Source organism: Microcebus murinus, chromosome 1, assembly GCF_040939455.1.
Source record: "Microcebus murinus isolate Inina chromosome 1, M.murinus_Inina_mat1.0, whole genome shotgun sequence".
Taxonomy (NCBI): Eukaryota; Metazoa; Chordata; class Mammalia; order Primates; family Cheirogaleidae; genus Microcebus; species Microcebus murinus.
The window spans coordinates 93,744,774-93,759,540 of record NC_134104.1 but is presented as its reverse complement, the minus strand read 5'-3'; the positions used below and the strand labels follow the sequence as shown (position 1 = coordinate 93,759,540).

Below are 14,767 nucleotides of genomic sequence, written 5' to 3'. Positions count from 1 at the left end.
GCTCTGGTTCAGTAGGTCTGGAATGGGACCTGGGATCCCGCATTCTGACGAGCTCCCAGGTGATGCACATCCTGGTGCCATGCAGAATACACGTTGAATAACAAGGCACTGGGATGCAAGTGGCATAGAAAAGTAGACTACGCTTATATTAAAAACCCAATAGGAGACTTTTAAGTCCTTTAATTTTTTTAAATTGTGTTAAAAAGTCTCCATATAATGACATGGTTTCCTACAAAAATGTAGCCAGTTTATCAAATATAAAATGATTAGGACAACACTAAAGAAATTATTTAAAAAGTAAAAAAAATAACTATGTAACTAAAAGCAACTAAAAAAAGGAGACTAGAATCAAATAATAATGACAATATCCTCATTTAGTGAGCACTTAATCACTGTTCTAGAGGAACAGGGAAATGTTATGTTCCATCTCATTTAATCCTCACACAAACCCTACAATGTTACAATGATCATTGTATCTTCATTATGAAGATGAAGTAACAAAGGAACAAAATGATTGAGAATTTGTCCACAGTCATACAAGATAATGGTGGTGGAGACAGGATTTCAACCCCACAGTCTGACTAAAAGCTCAAGCTCTTAACTCTGACACACATTACTCATCATTAAATTAATCATTGACCATTCACTGAAGTACTAATCATTTACAGATACTCCTTGACTTATAATGGGATTATTGTCCAATAAATCTTTCATAAACTGAAAGTAACCTAAATTGAAAATGCATTTAATACACCTAACCTACCAAACATCCTAGTCTAGCTACTTTAAATGTGCTCAAAACATTTATATTAGCCTAAAATTGGGAAACATCATCAAACACCTATTTTATAATAAAGTGTTAAGTATCTTATAGTTTTTACCCACATGACCACAAAGATGACTGGGAGCTACAACTTGCTGCCGCCACCCATTATCATAAGTATCATTCTGCACTTCACTAGCCCAGGAAAAAAAATGAAAATTCAAAATTTGAAGTATGATTTCTATTGAATGCATATTACTTTGCACCATCATAAAATATAAAGTCATAATTGGAACCACAGTAAGTCGGGCACCATCTGTTTTGAAATTGCTGATAAAATCTGCAATACAATAAAATCTAATATTTCCAATGACTGCATGGTCTGGTATTTATTAAAATCCAAATATATTCTTTCAAATATGGTGAGCTATATGAAACTGAATTATTTATTCAAGCAGAAGAAAAATAGACACTATCCCTAGAACAAGAACTAGCTAGTCCTACCCCTTTCAACTGTTGTTTCAAGAGCTCAAGTCATTTAGAGAGATGGAATAAAAACATTACCCCAAATCCATAGTTTTAAGTATAAAATCAATTTAAAACTATAATTTTAGGCAGGTGAGGTGGCTCACACCTATAATCCTAGCGCTCTGGAAGGCCAAGGAGGGAGGATTGCTTCAGCTCAGGAGTTCCAGATCAGACCAAGCAAAAGCAAGACCCCCGTCTCTACCAAAAATAGAAAAATTAGCCAGGCATGATGGCATATGCATGTAGTCCCAGCTACTTGGGAAGCTGAGACAGGTGTATCTCTTGAGCCCAGGACTTTGTGGTTACAATGAGCTATGATGACGCCACTGCACTCTATCCAGGGCGACAGAGATTCTGTCTCAAAAAACAAACAAAAAAACTACAATTTTACATAATTATATGGTTGTTATATTAATATAGATTTCAAAATGTACTCTGCATAATTTTTACTTAACATATTTGCTAATATTTTAATGAATTTCTTCTAACTATTTGGCACTGTTTTCACAATATAACATGGAAAACTGAAAATCACTTTTAGCATATAATTCTAAGCCAAGTATTTGTTAACAACAGACTTTTAATGAATGTAGCCAAAAGGATATTTGTAGACTGGAAGATCAAAGCTGGAGTTGCAGAGTAAGCTTATATATTTTGTTATACAAGCATATTTGGATTTAAATTGGGTTAAAATGACCGCCAACTGGAAAATCTTTTTAGGCAGTTTGTATAACTGGCAGAAACATGTTAAAAATGTAAATAAGGACTCCATTCCACCACAGATGCTTCTTCAATGATGGAATACCCAAGTGCAGTTTTAACAAATATTTGATGATTGCCAAATCAGTTGTACTAAGCCTTCAGAATCCATTTGAGTTTAATTAGAATTATTTACATTTGCCAAATTAATATATAAGAAATTTGGAATTTGCGGGCTTTATCCTTGCCATCAACATATGTGAATGCATCTAAATATAATGGCTTATTGTTATGTTTTTGACAACTATCCTATGATATTATTTTTATTTGAAATCAAAGAACATCCTTTCTTAAATGCTTAGCAAAATTCCCTACCAATCCTTGGAGCCTAAATCCTAGCTTTTGTATAAAACGTTTTCAGGCATATCAGCTCGTAAATAACTGCTCATATTGTCACTCTCATCTGATTTCCAGTGAAGGTACATGCCATTTATCCTGTCTGTGATATCCTCCTTCTTACTTTTTCTTCTCTCTAGAAAAACAGATCCTTTATTTCCAGGTCAAGCCGTATCTACTTATGCCATACTGTTCAAGTTCCATGGTCTTTGAAAAGTGCTCAACACAAAATTGAATTCACAAGAAATATTGATTTGTAGCCCCTATATGTTATAAATCCTTTTTCAGATCACTAACAACCAACCTCAACAATTCAATTAAACCAATAAGTCCCTTTTATCTCTTATACTTCCAACTCAAGGAATATTAGCATATGTTTATATTTTTATACATTTCTGGGTAGTTGTAGTTTGTTAAGATTCCTTAAATTATTGTCCACCACTATATCAATTAAGAAAATAATATGACGTAATAAAAAGAGCATTATACTACCAAGAGCCAGGTTTGACATGCAAAATTGTTATTAGCTATTTATTAGATACATAGCATTCTAACTCTTTGAGTCCAATTAAAACTGTCATTAAATAAGTCTAGTAACATAGCCTTAAGTCAGAAATGATTATGACTATGTTCTCTGAAACTATAATGTAATCTGGAAATATTAGTTACAGATAATCATTAAATTCTTTCAGAAGGAAACTACGTCCTACCTATGTATAATGTTTAACATTGTAAAAGATACTGAAGTATCATCAATGCTACCTGAAAATAAAATATGTCTAAATTAAGGAAAAATCTATATTAGAAATTAGTTAAGGAAATGATTCACTCAAGAAATTTTGGTGAGTACCTATTACATTGCAGGCATGATTCTAAGTGGTGGGCATACAGCAATGAAAAACTACACCTCCACCCTGATGAAATTGACATTGTAGATAGGTAGAATAAAACCAAATGAATATATATTAAATGGTGATAAATGTTATATAGGTGGATGAAGTTGCTTTACAAAACTAGAGAGTACAACTTAGCTTTTGCTACTTTATAAAAGCCTGCCAAAGTAGATAACCTTTGAGTTGACATACATCAATATGAAGAAAGTGTGAGGGAGGAATATTTACTGGAAACAAATTAAGGGCTCAATTTTGAACATGTTAAGTTAGTGATGCATATAGATATCCAAGTAGAGGTGTTGAGTAGGCAGTTTGAGTCAAAAGTTGAGGGAAGAAATTTGGGGTAGATGTGTAAATTAGGAAATAAAAGAATAAAGATATGGTCTTTCAAGAAAAGAGAGTGGGTAGATTTATCTGGAGTATGTATAGATAAACTAAAGAAGAGGCCTAAGTACTGAGACCTGTGGCAAACATTAAGAGGTCAAGAATATGTAAACTCAACAAAAAAAACTGAGAAGGAACACCTAGGTATCAAACTAAAATGAAACCAAGAGCATATGATGACCCAGAGGGAGCCAAGCGAAGGAAGTCATAGGTGAAGAGAGAGATACTGTATCAAATATTCCTAATAAACTAAGATAAGAACTCAGAGTTGAGCATTTTATTGAAGAATGTGGAAGTCTATGGTACCTTGCTAGGAAGAGCTACTAGACAGTAGTGGAGACCCAAGACTGAATAGAAAGAATTCAAGAGAAAATGGAAATCCAGCAATTTCCCTTCTGGATATATACTCAAAAGAATTGAAAGGAGGATCTTGAAGAGATATTTGTACACATGTCATTACTTACAAAAGCCAAAAGGTGGAGGCAACCCAAGTGTCCATCAATGGATAAAAAGATAAAGAAAATGTGGTATATCCATTCAATGACATATTTAGCAATACAAATGAACCTACAACTGATTAACATGGATGAATTTCCAGGAGGAGCAAAAAAAGCCAAAACAATATATACTATAGCATTCCATTTAAACAATGTTCAAGAAAAGGCACCACTAAATCTAAGATGTTAAAAATCAGAGTAGTTGCCTTTGTGGTGGGCATTGATTGGAAGAGGCGCGTGGGAACTTTCTGTGAAAGTTATGAAAGTAATGTTCTATATCTTGATAGAGGTGCACACGTTTTTCAAAAGGCATCTAATTATACATTTAATATCTGTGTTACAGTAAGTAAATTATATTTCAATTAAAAATAGACACCGACAGCAAGTATAGACAAACCTTCAGAAGAGTTTTACAATACTGGGGTGCAAAGGCAGATTTGGAGCCCAAAAATAATTTGTAATATAGTTTGGGTTTTGGTTTTAGTTTTAGATGTGGATACTGCAGCATGCTTTGTGCTGACAGAAATAATCCAAAGGAGAGAGGACAAGCTTTAAGGTGATGTCGTTAAAAATGAAAAGAATGAGATTCCGTGAATAAGCATAGATGTTGGCCTTATCCCAGCAGCACACACACTTCACCCACAGTAACAGTAATGAAGAAAAAGTACAAAGCTACTCAACCAAATTAAGTTGGGAGAGGTCTAGGAGGCCATGAGAAAATGCTATTATAATTGCTTATTAAAATGCACATACTAGTAGAGCAGCTTTGTTCTCACACTGTCCACAAACCTTCCCTTTTATCTTGGGTTTTTCACTTTCAAAAGAATTTGCCATTTTATAATTAATTGGTTGTTTCACTGGCTCTGGAAGAAAAAAAATGTTAGAGCAATCACTTTAAAATATGTCTTGTTTTCTGATGATAAAGTAATGAAACTATGCACACTTCCCATTTGTGGATCACACTGAAGCCAACATAGAACAAATTCTAAACATTTATCATATCACATATTTATAATAAATATATGTGTATATAAATATGTAATAAATACTGTATTACGCCCATTTCTAGAATTTCTTCTACCAAATTATCTTAAACATTCAAAATTAAATGTGTTTATCCTCCAGAAAGACATATTATTTCCTTTGGAATTATTATAAACTCAAATTGTGTTTTTGGTTTTTACTATTGTTAAATGATTTATTAAAATATAAAGCAATTCTCAATATTCTTTTAATTTCTTAGAGTAAAATTTCAATTTATATCAACTGAATAAAATTTATTTTGAAGAATCCAAGTGTCATAAATTCAGGGTTTAGAATCTTCGTATGGCATGAACAATTCTAGCACTTTAATTTTATATGTAATTCAAATATAAAAGAAAAAAATGTATCTTTAACATCTAATAATATCATGGTAAACTATTTACCTCGAATCTGCTCCTTCAGTAATTTTAATTTCACTTTTCCAGAAGAAAGCTGTATTAATAAAATGGATACTGTTTGTCAGATATGTATTCTTTTTATTCGGAGAAAGTTTAATTAAGTTACTAGCAAAAACATTAGAAAGCTATACAATTTTGTTGCATCTTGAACAAAAATATTTTTGAAAGAATAATATAAAATGAATAGGAGATCATCACTAAAGCATATATAGACCTCTTAATAAATTATAAAGAGAAATTTATAGAAAATAAAATTTGGGAGATACATATAAACCAGTTTTTTAAAAACATAAAATATTTTTAAACAAAAAACATTATATCGCATCATAAAATGATTTTAAGAAAATGCAAGTATTCAAATATTGTAACGGTTTAATAATTCTTTTCTAAATTTCTGCTCTTCCTCAAACACACAAAGTCTAATATTTGTGTAGACTAAATCCAAACTGAATTGTGACTAAGGCACTCTGATTACATAACTGTAGAAACCAATATTATTATCCTATTTGCCCAATATAGAGAATGACATGTTTAAGCATCACAGAATTATTAACCTTCAAATATATTATTTGTGATCCCTGACCTTCCTATGTTGTAGCCAAACAATTTGAGTAAATATGATTCGCTACTAGGTATTTCAAATAAATAATCACTTAAAATCCTTGGATCTTAACGTTTTAGGAAATAAAACAGGCTTGCCACTTGAACATACTTGCCTTGATCTTATTAAAACCAACATTCAAAGTACACAAACGAGCATGGAGGATGGTGTGCATTTATATAGACACTGTCAATTCATGCCTAGTTTTCCATTTGCAATTTGCATGCTCAATTGCTCAATTTGTACATGAGAATATGAGAACAATGGCTGTCTGCATCTATGGCTGTACCAACTGCAGTCATCTTTGAAAATTTAGGCCTAATTATTCTCAGTGAATCTAGTGGTTTTGCTTCAAAGGGACACTTATTGTTCACATTCTTTAAAGTAGCTACACAGATGCTGTGTACCAAGCACAGCAGAAAGAAAATAGGATTGAAATAATCAATTTTTCTATGAATCACATTTTTATTTTTGAACTGGTAATGTTATGCAAGTTACAGATAATTTAATCTCATTTTTGATAACCAAATTATCCAATATGATTACCTTAATGATACATCTGAATTGAAACCTGATCGGTGTGGTTATAGGTTACCCTGGACAGAATGGATAGATATGCCAAAGCAAAATGAACAAATTATTAGGGAAATTTTACAATTTGTTTTTAGTACTATGAGTAATATTTTTCTGCTCTATGAATATAACCATGTTTACTTCAAATGATTCAAATTGCATAAAAATATTTCAATGAATAAACTGCTAGCTGCTATTTTTAGACAAATAGAATTTTCTCATAAGACTGAGTTTTTATCTTTTGGGAAAGGGTTGAGGGTGGAGTAAGGTTGGACAGAGGATGCACATATGTGTACACACACACACACACACATACATATACAGATATCTGCATATATCTATCTATCTATCTATCTATCTATCTATCTATCTATCTATATATGCAAAACATCAGGAATTTGATATACTAAAGCCTGTACCTTAACCCACTTATGCCTCCACCAGTAGGTGCAGAAAGGGTGCTGTCAGGGGCCAGGCTGGGTTAGTGGATCTACCACACAGGCATAGCATCTGGGCCAATGCGGTCAGACCGTGCTGCCATGATCAGCTCCCTAGCATTCACAAATACCTCCAAATCCCCACCAATGCCTTAATCTACCAACCACACTGGGCACAAATTCTTCCCACAAGCCACCTTTTCAGATATTCTCATTCTCAACCCAATTAGCTCCTGAACTTTTGCTATTCTTTACTGATTGTCATTCCATCTAGGCTCATCCCAGGGAGCACCTATTAAAAAGTCATTTACCTATCTTATACTTTAAATCTTTCCTAAAAATGTTTCATCTAAAAGTTTACATCAACTGAAACTCACCTTTCCTTAGGCACAATGTTTGCCAAAAACACTCTCCAACGGAACTAGTTCCTTTTCCACTCCCTTTCATTCACTGGGAGAGAAGAAAAATTTTCTTCCTATTTTCTCTTCAATGCTGCTTCCAGAATATTGTTCTGCTATCATCATTCAACAAAGTCACTTCTACTGAAGGTCTTCACCATCCACTTAATACCTTCACCAATATCTAGGGTCTTTTTCCACCTGAACTTCAGTAATCCGTTTAGTATGTTTCTCCATCACACTTCTGGCATGTAATTTTAGAGATTTCAATATACATGTTTACCTGACTTCCTGGTACCAAACAAAGATGCTCCAACATGCTGGCTACGGTGAACATCTAACACCTCTCAGCCACCGCACCATTATGACCAAACCTTGCACCTAAACAGCACACTGAATGGCCACACCTTGAAAATCCCAAACTCAGAAGTTGCTCAGTGCTAACCTCAATCCCCCTGTCTCCATCCTCTGAGAGCTCCCACATCTACCTGCCATTGTGATGAAATAGTACTGTCTCTTACAAATCCACACTGAATAACCCCAGTGGGCCCTTATGGCTTTTCAGCAATTCACTTACTCATCTGCTGCCACCTCCCAGTCATGATTCCCACAGTGGCCACTCCAAACCTTTTCCATTCCCCAGGACCCAAATTCATCCCATATCCACTACTCAATCTGAGCAGACTATTGTCTTCAACTTTACTAAGAATGTTGAACTCCTCCCATTACAACGTTCCAGTGTCCTACCTCACCACCTGTCAAACACAACTTCTACAATTTACTATTATTGCACCTGTTTTTCTTCCATCTTTCTTGTCTCAGAAAAAAGGTATCCTCCTTTCCTTGATAAAGGCCTCTTTAATGAAACAACTCTTCAAAAACCGCACACTCAGCAACTGGCACCTCTCTCATCTTCATCTTTAATCTTTCCTCTACTAGCATGTCCATCTCTCAGCCTACAAACTGGCTCACATTATCCCCCCAATTGTAAAACACAATATAAAAAAGCCTTTCCTTGAACCCGTTAGATCCCAGATAGGTCTCCCTCTGCTTTCATGTTCACTGCAAAGATAATCTTTACTCATTGCCTCCCACCCTTTTCAACCACTTAACTAACATCTACTTTCACATCTAAAAATGACCTAATCATCAAATCCAGTTTTTTTAATTCTCATTCTCTAGAAATAAACATTTTAATGTGATATTCACATAATATTACAAAGTGGTTTCACATATATTTGTTTGAAACTCTGTGAAGTATTCAGTAGATATTATGCATATTTACAAATGTGGTAATATAGGCTCAGAAAGGTTAAGTGATTTGCCTAAGATCATAGAGTTAATGAAATGAGAATTTCAGAATTTTGATCTTTATAGTCTAAGGCAGGGTTTCGCAACCTTAGCACCACTGACATTTTGGGCCAAATAATTCTTTGTTTTGGGGGCTGTCCAGTGTATTGTAGGATGTTTATCAGCATCCTTGGCCTGTACTCACTACATATGTTTAGTGCAAAGAAAAACACAATCCTCTCAGTGGTAACAACTGAAAATGTCTCCAGACACTACCAAATGTCTCCTGGAAAGCAAAATAGCTCCCTAGAGAAAAATCAGTCTAAAGCGATACTCAAAACTTTTTTCGCCACACAATGTGTTGGACAATAGTGACTTCTCCATATTTTCTAAAAAGGCTTTCCTTTACTTGCGTCTTCTATGAAATTGCACTACTTTGATTCTACTGCTGATATTCTGTTTATTCTCAGGCTCTCTTCAGTGAAGAGTTGGCAAATTGTCTTAGAACAAGCCTGAGAGCTTGCATTCTAAATCTTGGCCCTGACTTTTGACCTTGAAAGCAAATTATTTAACCTCTTTGATGGTAAGTTACTTCATCTGTCAAACTGAAATAATAACAACTACCTTTTAGGAGTGAAATAAATACTGAATGAGAAAAAAAAGGAAAGCAGCTAAACACTAAATTGTTGACTCATATTAAAACATACTGAGTAAATATTAAAGTTCTCTTTGCCAAAATATTTCACACTTGGGCTTTCCTTCAGTTTTATTCTTCACACTTTTTTTTATAAATTCTTAGGGAGCACAGTTAGTCCCTCAAAAGAAACATCTATTTATGTTTACTGCATTCTTGGCTAATTTCCATATATTATTTTATAATGTACATAACACATCAGTAAGTTAATAATTATATAACAAAATTCTATTTATAAGCAAATAGAAGTATATGTGTAGGAAGTCCATGCTCAAAATATATGCTTTTCTGATTTGTTACATGATTTAAACAGTTTGGAGACCACTTAGTTCTATGCTCTTAACTCCAAACATAATGAATATTTAAATAAGATCAACCATCATATATTATTACCTTAATCTTGCCATCCTCCTGCTCAAAAACTGTCAGAGAATTCCATTCACCAAGTAAAAATATTAAGACTCCTGAGCCTGGAATTCAAAACCTTCTACTTTCCTGCCTAATCTCATTTTCTAGACCCATACTTCACAGCTCCCAAACCCCAAGCTTTTATCTTCTTAGTTAATTATGATGTTTGTAGGGACTGAGATAATGATTTATTCATCACTTTTTCCTTATAAATATACCTAGTTGACTATCAAACATTTTTAGAACTAAACTATTATTTCTCAAGCACATATTGTTCATATACTAAGTGATTATAGTAAAAATTACATACTAAATTTTGCTCCAAATATTTTTATGCATCTCATCTTTCATATTAGATGAGGACCTCCTTGAGAACAAGAATAATTCACTATAAAACTAAAACAGCATTTCATAAATGTAATTAAATAAAAAAGTCAATAACAGAGTCTGTATTTTCAATACATTGCATTTACAATTATATCTGAAACACTGAATGCTACTGCAAAAAGAAAATGAAAAATGGAAAGTGAATTATACATCTTTTAACACAAAAATTAAAGAAACCTATTTCACTCAGGGCATGACACTAAAGAATAGATTGCTTTCTTGAAGCCAAAAAGTTTAGAAGTGCAGAGTAAGACATTTGTAGATGCCAACTGACCTAATGAAAGTTTAATGATAGGTACATAAAAAATAAAAAGCTGTGTAAGTTAATGCTTACAAAGTCACGGATCTTGCACTAAAGAATCTAGAAGCAAAAGTTTTCTTTACTTAAAGACATTTATCTGGTTATAATCTTATATATAATATAATGTTATCTTTTATGGGTAGAGTAAAGATAAAGCAATTTTATGGCTGGGAAACCAAAAAGTATTTTTTCTTGGGTTTCTTCACACATAAAATCAACATTAAATGAATAATAAATTATTATTCAAGTATAATGTGAAAACATTAAATAAATATCATATAATATAAAGTTCTCTCATTGGTAAAATCAAGTAACATTAGCTTTCATTTTAATATAGAATAATATAGCTCTATTTCCCACACTTTAAAACAGAAGCAAACTAAATAGAAAATTCAATTTGTAATTTGGAAAAAATCAGAATGGAAAAATTCACCTCAGGGTAAATTTTTAAAAATCAACTTATAGATGGAAAATAAAAACATAACTGAATAATGAAAATTGCCTATTAACCTACAAAAAAGGGAATCAAAGATCTAATAATATGCAAAGTTGTTAAAACATGAGTAGTAAATTCTTGAGTTTGAAAGGAAATGCAAGATCTTGAAAATTAATTTGTATCTCTGGCTTAGCAAATTGCCTGAGAATCAAATGGTATCTTCTTACCTTAATAAAATGCCCTCTATTCTGTGACATCATATGTGATTGACTACCCAATTTGCTCACTTTTCCAGATTTCCAGTGATATCCATTTGACCTTCAAGATATATAAACAAAACAAAATGTAATTACTGAATACATTTCTCCTTTTTTTCATTTCTCCTTTTAATGAAAACAAATATAGTTTTAAGAAATGGAAATTCAGTTGTTAACATGTAACAAACAAGTACAAAATGAAAAGGAAATATCAATAATGCCTCAATATTTTCAGTAATTTTAAAATATGGCTCTACCATATTTGTAACTTTTGAGGAAATGAATAAAAGTGAAATGCCCAAACACAAATGAAGAATTCCATTTTTTTTTACATTCACAATGACTAAAAATAGCTTTACTGACTTACATGAAACTTTACAGGTTGTCGCGCAGTTTTGAAAGCGAATGTCTGCAAATGTATAGTGGAAAAGCGAACAAACCAATACTCAAAAATATTCAGCAAATCTAGTAAGTGATAAATTTTTTATCAAGATCCCCAAATGGGGGAGGGGGGAAATGGGCATTTCTTGAAACCTTAAAATCTGTACCCCCATAATATGCCGAAATAAAATAAAATAAAAAAAAGAAGAAGAAGAAGAAACCATAGCCCAGCCCTGATGGCACTTGATTTTAGGGCAATAAAATTGATTTTGGATTTCTAAAAAAAAAAAGATCCCCAAATGAGCTCCCTCATTGAAATGTAACAAAGATTGCAAAGAAGGCACACTTTAGTTTTCAAAGGAGTTTTACTTGAGACACACCTGATTTTTTGAAGTCAACAGGGCAGGGTGTCCAATTCCCATTTTAAAAATAATGAGACAACAACTTGCCCAATGTCACATAGACAATAAATAATTAAGATTAGAACACTAATCTTCCTGGCCAGTGAGTGGCAGTTTCTCATTCTGGCTATGACATTTAATATCTGTGTGATCTTAGAAAAGAAAGTAGCTATTCTAAAAACTAAAACACATCTAGAAATTTTCCAAAGCTAAAGAAAACACACTTTTGGGGGCTGATTCCAGTAACTCTGATTCCTAGTGAATACCATGATCCATTGAGAAGTACAAACTAAGTCCAAATCAGTGAAGGTAAAAAGACCTGGCCACTGGATCATTAAGAGAAAAGCAGCAACACACAATAAACCTTGTCATCTGGGATGACACACAACATGAGATGGTTAATGTTCTGGTTATTAGAAAGAGTAAGTATTATATATCGTCATGCATTTTTTTCAAAGAATTGGACTCTAATGATGAATACTAACGGGACTATAATAGACATACTGGAATTTTCTTTAATGGTTCAAAAGGTACTTCATGAATATTTAATGGTCATCACTTTGAGGACCAAATAAAATTAAATTTGCTATACAAAGAATTTGGTAATATTTAGGACCAGCAAAGACACATAAAACATGCACTGTAATACTCTATAGAAGAAATTTATAAACTTTTGAAACCAGTTTGAAAACCAATTTCTCGATGTCTATCACAAGTAAAATGCACATACACTAAAATTACAGAGGTAGGAATTCATCCCACAGATACTCATACATATGTAAGAAAACATACATGTAGAAGTATGTCCATGACAGCAATTATAATCGCAAGATACTAAAAACTAAATAAGATCTGAAAACTAAATGCTATTATATATCTGCACAAAGAAATATTACGTAGCCACTAAGAGAATGAGATAGATCAATGTGTGCTTATGTGACAAAAGCATTAACATATATTAAATAAAATAGTAGGATATGAAGTAATTTCCATATTTTATAGATGCTTTCATTTGTAAAAACGTAAGAGAAAATACACATCAGATATATACACTTACAGCATGCATACACACACATTCATACACATGTATGTACACTGACGTACAGAGATAAATTTGTGGGGAAAAAATTTTAATCATTAAAAGTGGTGCTAGAAAATGGGCTAAGAGTCAGCCTAGAGCTAAGAAAAGATCATTTTCATCATATAACTATCAGTTATATTTGATCTTTATCATCTTTATTTATTATTTCATAGTAAAACAACAGTCTTAGTAAAATTAGTATAAACATAAAAGTATAATATTGGAGATATTATTTGACAGTTGTCTCAATAAAATTTCAGCTAACTAGCACTTGCTAAAATATTTCAAACAGACTTGAGGGTTTTTATATTGATATATATACAAACAAATTCCTGCCTCCAAAAGCCTTTTAATAAATAAAAATGGGATCTAGCTTCTGGGATACATTCTTTCCCCCCTGTCCTTGGACAGCAACTCCAAGCTCCCCAGCCTTTAGACTCCAGGATTTACACCAGCGGCCTTCCCAGGTTCTCAGGTTGGCCTCGGGCTGAGAGTTACAACATTGGGTCCCCTGGTTTTGAGGCCTTTGGATTGAGCCACACTACCAGCACCCCAGGGTCTCCAGCTTGCAGGTGGCCTGTCATGGGACTTCTCGGTCTCCATAATCACACCTGCCAAGCCCAATGACTCAGTAAAGGTGTCTGGCAATGACAAACAACCACAAGCCTCAGGGCTTGTCCTTCCATAAATTGAAAGGGGAGCAGGATAAAGGAAATAATGAAAAAGTGAGTACCTACTGTGTATCAGGCAACTTGAGAGGTGCCTTGCATTTATTATTTCATCTTCAAACCAGTCTACACGGTAGGTATTATCATAATCAGCTATTTTTGTATCAGGAAATAGATGATGTAAAGCAGCCTAAGGGAAGCAAACTTGTTCCGGGCTGGAATTTTACTCCATAAAAGCAGGCTGGAAATTGCTACTAGAATAAAAGCCACATGTAGCTGCTGAGCAGTCATCTATACCAGCCTTTCTGGCAGTAGGAATAGATGAGGAACAATGTCAGCATGGGCCATTACCGGCAGTATTTTTTGCAAAGATAAAGAACGTTGGCAAAAATAGAAACATGTTGCTATTCCTTAGCTGTCCCTAATCACTCTCCAATTCACAATCAGTTGCAACCTGTTAATCCAAATGTTTCATTATTCAGGACCAGTTGGTTTTACCTTGTCCTCTTTCATAATATGGCAGGTAAAGTTCATAAATCTCCCTAGGGTGTATAGATTTGAACCCAGTTACTGACATCAAGGCAAGTATCATATTCCATAGGCATATCAAAATTTCTTGCACATAAGATTTTGAGTCACTATTCCACAACCAAAAAGCACCAAGCCAGGTTTATATATATATATATATATATATATATATATATATACACACACATGCACACATATATACTTATCTATAATATATACGTTTATATGTATTAAATATATGCATGTATTTATTTAAAATAGCTAAATACCAGTGGTCCTAAACATAAACTGGTATTCATTTGCTGTTGATGGCAATCTTCTGAG

General features: G+C 33.3%; 1 protein-coding gene across 2 annotated transcripts in view; it reads right to left on the bottom strand.

Moving 5' to 3' along the window:
* Positions 1-14,767, bottom strand: part of ZBBX (zinc finger B-box domain containing) — a 100,919-nt gene that overhangs the window by 74,197 nt on the left and 11,955 nt on the right. For both annotated transcript variants that reach the window (XM_012752203.3, XM_076004139.1), the window contains exons 5-7: positions 11,355-11,445; positions 5,588-5,636; positions 4,914-5,023 (exon numbers count right to left, since the gene is read on the bottom strand). In XM_012752203.3, the coding sequence (XP_012607657.2) occupies positions 4,914-5,023; positions 5,588-5,636; positions 11,355-11,445 (250 nt within the window). The remainder of the gene's footprint in view (positions 1-4,913; positions 5,024-5,587; positions 5,637-11,354; positions 11,446-14,767) is intronic.